Genomic DNA, 9,025 nt, shown 5'->3' with positions numbered 1-9,025 from the left:
GGGGAGGGGGGAAAAGAGGTGGTGGTGATGGTGGAGGGCACTTAAGGGGAAGAGCACTGGGTGTTATATGGAAAACAATTTGACAATAAAATATTATGAAAACAATAAACATGGATATTGATGGTGTCAGTGATTGTAAGGGTTTTTCAATGAATAGCTTGAGAGCATCTGTGATAAATTGTAGTAGGTCATGGGAGCCAGTGGTGATTGGTTCTTTATGAAATTGTGTATAGACTAATACTTTTCATTTGATTAGTCTGAGGAATGTTTCAGGAAGGAACATAGGTTTAATTCATGACAGAATTAATTATGGACATGCCTTAGAAAGAATTAAATCTCTGGAAATTAATGTTCATTAAATATTTTTCTTTAATGTTTGTTTATTTATTTATCTTGAGAGAGAGAGAGAGAGAGAGAGAGAGAGACAGAGAGAGAGAGAGAAAGAGAGAACATGAGTGGAGGTGGGACGGAGAGAGAGAGGGAGAGAATCCCAAGCAGGCTCCACACTATCAAAACAGTCTGATGCAGGGCTCAATTTCACCAACAATGAGATCATAACCTGAGCCAAAAGAGTTGGACTCTCAACTGACTGAGTCACCCAGGCACCCCACATTTAAGTTTTATATAGTTACTGGGGCTTTGCCACCTTGTTCTTTGGTAGGGATAGGTATAAATTAATTAGATTGATAGTATCTCATCCATTAGTGTGAAGGCATTTTCGTAATGTAGTCCTTTTTTCTCTTATCCTTTCCTACTGGAAGAAATGTAGAACAGATAGAAACTGTCCTGGATTACTCAGAGCTGAACTCAGATCACATAGAACTTTAATTGTTGAACAAACCAGCCACTAATAGTGGTTGTACCATTAGGATGTTCTGACCCAATATTGAGGTCATAAACCTTATGAAACTTTGAATAGGATAATGCTGTTTACCCTAGGGTAGCTTGTTCTGTTGATCAATGTTTTTGATCATTAAGTGATAAAATATTTTGACTGATTGGCCTAGGTTTTAATTACTTGAAGGTTATTTTGTTATCTGAGGTCATGTCAAACAAAATTGTTAGTCCATTTACAGCTTCATTATCTTTTAATTTGGTTAAATTTTTTGTTCAATTTTGGACTGATTAATTAAAGCTCCATAGGGTCTTCTTGTCTTATTATGTCATTCTTGCCTCTTTACAGGAAAGTCGTTTTCATTGGTTAAAAGTAAGATTAAGTAAAACCCTATGTGGCCATTCATTCAAGTCCTTTTTTTCAGAACAAATAATTATGTTGCCTTTACACAGTCAGGATACCATAGCCATTTAATAGTTGTCACTGGGCAGGCAGTGCCTCTAATAACTAAAAATGTAGAGATAATGCTTTTTGTAAACAGGTGAGGTTTGTGTTTGGTGAGTTTCTTTTACTTTTTAAAATCTTTCCTTAAATGCATACTTGTGTTGGATTAACGATTAATTTAATAAGTAATGAATTATTAGGTTAAATTTTTTTTTGCTAACTATCAGTGATTGTCTATTCTGATATGAGCTTATGCAAGGAGAAATAATTCATGTCACTCAAATAAATGGTATTGCTTCTACTAATTAATAGATTAATCTCCAGTATTAGGTTAGTAGTTTGTCTTTAGTGTTGGAATCTTGGTAAATATATTGTTAACCTTGAATACCTTAATTGGTGACCACTTCTAGGCCAACTATGGTGTTGTTCATACTTACTATCCAAGGAAGGTTGTATCCTGCATCTAAAGATTGTATCTTTTAAGTAATTAACTTATTTTTTTTATTTATTTTTTAAACTTATTTATTTATTTTGAGAGAGAGAGAGAGCATGTACAAGCAGGGTAGGGGAAAAGTGGGAGAAGGAGAGAGAGAATATCAAGCAGGCTCTAAGCTGTCAGTGCAGAGCCCAGTGTGGGGCTTGATCTCACAAAATGTGAGATCATGGCTTGAGTAGAACTCAAAAGTCAGATGTTTAACTGACTGAGCCATCCAGGCGTCCCTGTGCTGTACCTATTTAGATTAGTATTTAAGTTTATGTTGAAATCATTATTTTTTTAGATAGGTTTAAAAGTGAACTAAAATACTGTTCTGGATGACCTAGCTATCACTAGGCTTGATAGACTTTTCACTTCTACCTGTAAATCTCACTATTTTGCTACATAAGTCACTTTGTTCTTTACAGTTTTTTACAGGTAGGTTGTCTGGTTTCAGGGTAGTTAAGTTCTTTTTAATTGTTCTAAGAATATCATTATCCAAAAATAAAAGTGTAAACTTTGCTATTGAGTGCTCCTAATATTTCTTTAATCATTCTTTTATAGTACCTTTGCTATAGCACCAATTAAAAATTTCATCTCCTATACTTTTAATTTAATTTAATTTTTAAATGTTTATTTATTTATTGAGGAGAGGGAGACAGTAGGAGAGGGGCAGAGGAATTGGGAGACAGAGAATCTTAGGTAGGCTCCACGCCCAGGGTGGAGCTCGATGTGGGGCTCCATCTCACAAGTGTGACAGCTGAAATCAAGAGAAGCTTAACCAAGTGAGACACCCAGGTGCCACAAATACTTTTAGCTTTAAATAAGTATTTTGTGTAATTCGTTTATAATTATTGAGTTTGGTAACTTTGGGCTAGCTTTAGTTCAAGTGCTCGTATTAAATAAAATCTGCTGGGTGTAAACCGGGTGCCTTATTTAAGGTACACTTTGATCTGTCTAAACACACTTTCCAGGATGTTTAGCTTATTACCTCTTCTTATGTATATAATGATTATTAATAAGTTATATGTAAGTTTTGGTATTAGAGGAAGGAGGTATGTGTGTGTCTCATGGCCCAATTTAATTAAGCTCTTTCATCTTGAGTTTTTACTAAATTCTCCTTTAGTTTTTAATTTCATAAAAATTTTAGCATAAAATTTAATGTTTTTAGAATAGAAAAGAAAAAACATTTCTTTCTAACCCATAAGGTACAACTTGACCTAAAGTTTTAATGTTTTTATGTTTAGGTAGGGTTTGCTGAACGTGGTGGTATATAGACTGTTAGGTTTATTGGGGTTTACCAATTGTATGTAGTATGGGCTTCTCTGAAGAGATATAAAGCACCACCAACTCCTTTGAGTTTTAGGCTGCTGCTGGTAGTCTAGTGAACAATTTTTTTATAATAGTTATTTCAGCTTGGAGCTAATCGTAGTGGGGTATATATTCCCAGTTTGGGTCTTAGCTCTTGTGCAGTCAAGAATATTAAAGTCACTATTGTAGTTTATTTTTATTCTAGCTATAGCTTTTTACAGCCTATTAAAATTTAACCTTATTGTAAAAATATCTTTAATATATTTTATACTGAAATTTTATCAATTTGGGTTAATTTTATGGCCATGGTGGCTGGGGCAAAGTTTACCAACCCTAGTTTATATAACTGCCAAATTTTTGTTTATGGCTTTATTTTGATCACTGCTGTTTCCTGTGAGTGTGTAGTATATCAAGGCATTGTGAGCTACCTTTTAGTATGCTTGTTTGTCAGTATACAAAAAGGCAATTGAAAGGATCTAATGTTTTCTAGTAAAGTCAAAATGATTTATTGACCATGTTTATAGAGCATAGCCTACTTATTCTGGATGCTTCAGATGAAAGAGACCCTGACTGCTACAGATCACATCAAAGCCCATGCCTGGTTTCTCCCCTTATCACTTTCCTTGAAGTGTTTTGTGTTGATTTACAAATCACTGGGTATTGATACTATTATAAAATTAATTTATGTTAATAGCCAGATAAAGAATACTGTAGTAATTTAAGGCTATAGAAGTTTATCTTTAGGTTCCAAGAGTTTATATTTTTATCTTAAAATATTTAAGGTAGAACTTTCCTTAAAGAGGGGGTAAACATGTGGAGATCAAAAAGAAAGATCAGGAAAAGAGATTCTGAATACAGTTAACAAGCTAGGAGCTTGCATTTACATTGTAATTCCTAATTGCTATACTAATCCATGAAATGGATTTTACGTTGTAAAGCTGTATCTCAGCATATTTTATGAAAAGTCATGAAGTTGGGAAGCAGCATGATTTGGGTATCCATATTAAGTCCTCTGACTCTTCTAAGGTACCATTCTGATTCTGTTAAGTTCTAAAAGCTCGATTCTGTTTCCATGGAAAAATAACTGTTTTCATAGCATTCTGGAGGCTTTCCTTCATATGATTCATTCAAGTTCTTCCTGACATTAACTGTTAGCAAACAATACCAGTAGCAACCAATTTTTTGTTTGGAAATTTCAGGTAACTGATATTCTGTGAGGGCCATCTCTTAATATAGGAGAATTTTGAATCATGAAGTGATAACAGTCCTTCCTGAATCTCAATATATAGGGAGGTCTAAGACTGTACAGAAGGCATCCCTTTTGGTTCAGGAAGGTCTTTGTTTTAGAGTCCAGATATTCCAGGAATTACCTGAGAAGAAACCCTTGATATTTCTGGAACTTTTATAAAACTTCCAGAAAAAATTCGACTTGGATTATATGGAGGTTGGTTTTGAAGTACTGTCTTAAATGTGAGGGAGAAATAAGTAAGATGGAAGAGTTTACTGTAGAGTATAAGATGTATTGCATTTGGAAACATTATGTGTGATCAGATTTTTCTTCATGGGTATAAGGCTTATTCCAAAATCTAAGCAGGACCTAAATACAATCAAAACATAATAAAACAAACAATACACTTTTTTGGACAATTCTTATTAGATGGTGTTATCCTCAGAAGGTAGATGAATTTATTATGTAAAGTAACTTCTAGAGTAGGAAATGTTAGAGCTCTGTGTTGTGGGTAGAGAAAGACATAGCCTGATTCCATGCTGTGTTTCTTGGAACCTCTTAGTTACTAAGTTTCCCTAAACTGACAGCATCTTCTGATAGTGTGCCATTTCTGAAATTCAGAGCCAAAACTTCTAAGTGAATTTAATTTAATTACTGTATAACAGTTTCAGAGTTGGAAGTAAACTAAACTGTCTTTCAGTTTAAGTTTCTATAGGTGTGAGAAAAATTTTATTTTCATCAATGTCTACAGCTTTTGTATTGGAACCAAGATTTCACTTTCTATTCTTGAGGAAGTTGGAAGGCTTTTGTGGGTAGCAGGTGATGGCCAGTTATGGGAGCTGATCCCATTGGCTGGTCATGACTTGCATAATTATGCTTCTAGATTCTGAAGAGCTCATTTGAACTGCTGGTTGGATGAGGCACGTGGAAAGCAGAGAAATGTTTTCTAGCACAGAATTATCTGTGCCCAATTACCAGTTTGGCTCTGTTAGAGTAAAATGTTTAATTAGCACTTCTTTCAGTTACAAAGCAATATTGGGGGGCTGCTTTTATTTACTCTTTTCTTTAAATGTTTATTTACTTTTGAGAGAGAGACAGAGTGTGAGTGGGAGAGGGTCAGAGAAGGTCAGAGAGAGAAAGACACAGAGTCTGAAGCAGGCTCCAGGCTCTGAGCTGTCAGCATAGAGCCCAATGTAGGGCTCAAACTCATGAGCCATGAGATCATGACCTGAGCCAAAGTCAGGTGCTTAACTGACTGAGACACCCAGGTGCCCCTAGTTTACTTTTATTGGATAGGGTTCTTTACTATCAGCACCAGAAAAGCTATCTCAATGCTTTTATCTTGTTTCAACATAGATGCACAGTACTTATTTTGGGAAAGGCTGGACAGGTCAAGGAGTTAATGCATCTTCTACAAATGAAGAAATTTTTCAAATACCTTGCCCATCAATTGGGACAATTCTAAATCACAGAATCTATAGAGTCTCTTGGAGGAGTACACTTGGTTTGTACTCCAGTTATATTACCAAATTAAGCATCTTTCCTTTCTCAGTACCACTTCCCTGTTCCCTTACTGATGCATCCAAAAATCATCTTCCAAAGAAACTGCATGCAATACAATTTTGTCTTAGGGTCTTCTGAGGGAAACCAACCTAAGTAACTATGTAAAGCTACTATGCCTGCAAATATAACCCTTCACTGTGATGGTTCCTGACATTCCTCAGAGCTGGGTTGAATTTTATTTTCAAACCTTATGGGAAGCAGAAGGGATATTTTTATATTCTTCCTTATCGTCAAAATGATCACAATTTCAATCATAAAGTATTATTTAGTAGATACTACTACTGTCTGCTAAAATAATAAAATAATACCTTTATATGGTAGATTCATATCAATGGCACCCAACGTAATGAATAAATGCTCTACAGAAGTAGGAGAATTTTTTTCAGTGAGGTAGACAACACATCAAGTTTATGTCTATTTTAAATGTCAGATGCCTAAGTAGAAATATACAAAAGGCAGACGGATGTATAGTTTTAGAGCTCCAAAGATAGAGCCAGTTAGCAGAGTCTGACATAATGTCCCCATTTGCTCAACCTTTTTATGGCCACCTTTATGTCTTTATTTCTTAAGGTATATATGATGGGATTTAAGATGGGGGTGATAGCAAAGTCAGCAATGAACAGGTATTTATCAATTGATGATGTGGGGAAAGGCCATACATATAGAAACATGCATGGAGTGAAAAAGAGAACCACCACAGTGATGTGAGCTGACAGAGTGACAAATGCCTTGGATAAGTCTCCTGAAGAACGTTTCCAGACAGTGACCAAAATAAAGACATAGGAAAGGATCAGCAGGAAGAAGGTGCCCATGCTCATGAAGCCACTGTTGGCAGCAATAATAAACTCAAACTTGGCTCCATCTGTACATGCGAGTTTTATGATCCTGGGAAAGTCACAGTAGAAGCTGTCCACTTTATTGGGACCACAAAAGGGCAAGTTTATAATGAAAGCAAACTGAGACATAGCATGGATCACTCCAATGACCCAGCCAGCAATTACAAATGAAACACATACTTTAGGGTTCATGATGCTCAGGTAGTGAAGAGGCTTACAGATGGCTGTGTACCTGTCAAATGCCATGGCGATGAGTAACACCATCTCCACTCCACCCATGATGTGGATGAAGCATATCTGTGTCATACAACTTTGGAAAGAAATTGTCTTGTATTCATTTAGAAGGTCTCTAATCATCTTAGGAACGGTGGTAGAGGAAAGCCCCACATCAATGAGGGACAAGTTGGCCAGTAGGAAGTACATAGGAGAATGCAAATGAGAATCAAAAATTACCAAAAAGACAATGAAGAGATTTCCCAGGATGATCCCTAAATAAATCAAGGAAAATATCAACATGAGAAAAACTGTAGTTTCCCAAGAACTAGCAAGTCCTAACAACATAAACTCAGAAACAACAGATTGATTTAGTCCATTCATTTAATTGGGCTGAAGAGTTGATTTCAAATTTCCTAAAGATAGAAAATGAAGAAAGGTGAGAATCAGTGGTACAAATGTAGTTTCCTATTTATCCCACTAGTTTATTCATATCCTAGTGTTGGAAATAATTTAATTGGAAAGCAGTATGAAGGAAATAGAGTTACTATAATGATCAGGAGGTTGATTATATAAAATAGAAAAAAGTTATGAGTATTTCAGATGGAGGTTAATTGGGGATATTTCCCTTTTTATTCCATTATCAGGCATTTATTTTCCTGTTACAGATTTCAAGACATTTCCCGTGACCACATAACTAGGTATTTCCACAACCAAAAAAATCTCAAATATTTCTGTCACCTTCATATTACTTTCATACTAACTTGCAAATTCTCGTCAGCTAGATATTTTATTTCACTGGCCAAATATATATCATCAGGCTAAAACTGTTTAATAAGTTTTACCTTGCTTCCCCTCATCTGTGGGTCCTTTTTGTACAATTTATCATGCAAGTCAGGTGTCCAAATTGAAATTATTCATAATGCTTTTTTCAAGATACATTATTGGTCTTGGTGCCTGCATGGACCTCCATATCAAACAAAATATAGGGTATGAGAGAATAAATACCTGTTATTAAGTAAGGAAATGTTTATTAAGCAAATATAATGCTAATAGACAATACATATGAAGTGATTCCTCCATGCAAGGCACTGTACTCAGTACATTATATCATTGTAACTTTATAAAATTCTATAATATAATTACTGCTTTATTAGATTCATTTTACAAGTATAGAAACTGAGTCTTGAAGAGATCAATTGTCAGAGCCAGAATTTGAATCTATACTTCCAGGATACCAGAATTCTTGATCTAAACTATGGGACTATGATCTTCAAGGACTGTCCCTTCAGTTGTATGCTGGGTCTTACCCAAGATCCATCAGTTAATTTTCTTCCTCTTTAAATTTTCCTTGACCTATGACTAGGAGATCATTAGCATTATGACTATGATTAGCATAGTGAACTCTCTTTTGAAAAAGTCAAATCTTTATATCTTGTGTTCTTTTCTATTTTTTTTTTCTCTACAACTCCTCATTGGCAAGCTGGTCCACAATTTTTTTCATTAATAAGGTGAAATTGGTGTCCACAGATCTCTTGCTTGTTATGAAGAAGCTTTGGATTCTGGATATCTCACATAACAATTTCTTTTCAATCATTATTTACCTTCCCACTTTTTTCCAATAGAAATTCCATTTGTTCAAGTAGAGAGCTGAAATCACTCAAATTAAGAGGGCATAGCCCTATCCCACCTTGAAAGTTTGTTATATGATTTTTCTCAACCAGTTACTATAATCCCATTTTCCTTGGCCAGGGATTGGTGTAAGATGGTCATACCACCCAGAAGGTTCATTGAATTGAAAATCAGTGTCATCTGTGTAGGGTTTTCTTTCACAAATAACTAGACAAATCTTCATGTGCACACATATTTCCTGGTCCATATTTCCTGCATTTGATGCTAATGTTATGCCTGAAAGTCAAGTAACCATGAAATTCCAAGACTCATATGCTCTAAGTAATAGTTAAAACATAGAAAAGACCTGGGGCCCAAAATTCATGAAGAATCACTTAACCAAAGCCATGAATGCTCTCCCTCCTTCTGCTTTAATAGTACCCACAAGTTCACTTCTCTATCTGTATATTTATCACTGCATTCCAGAGCCATATATTCATAGCTGTATA

The 9,025-nt window shown here is 35.2% G+C and overlaps 1 protein-coding gene across 1 annotated transcript; it reads right to left on the bottom strand.

Moving 5' to 3' along the window:
* Positions 1-6,353: 6,353 nt before the first annotated feature.
* Positions 6,354-7,289, bottom strand: LOC115302276 (olfactory receptor 4F15-like). The gene has a single exon (XM_029952223.1). The coding sequence runs from the start codon at positions 7,287-7,289 to the stop codon at positions 6,354-6,356; it is 936 nt and encodes a 311-aa protein (XP_029808083.1).
* Between the last annotated feature and the right edge of the window lie 1,736 nt (positions 7,290-9,025).

The sequence above is a fragment of the Suricata suricatta genome, chromosome 9 (genome assembly GCF_006229205.1).
Source record: "Suricata suricatta isolate VVHF042 chromosome 9, meerkat_22Aug2017_6uvM2_HiC, whole genome shotgun sequence".
Lineage (NCBI taxonomy): Eukaryota > Metazoa > Chordata > Mammalia > Carnivora > Herpestidae > Suricata > Suricata suricatta.
This window is presented reverse-complemented; position numbering and strand designations above follow the sequence as displayed.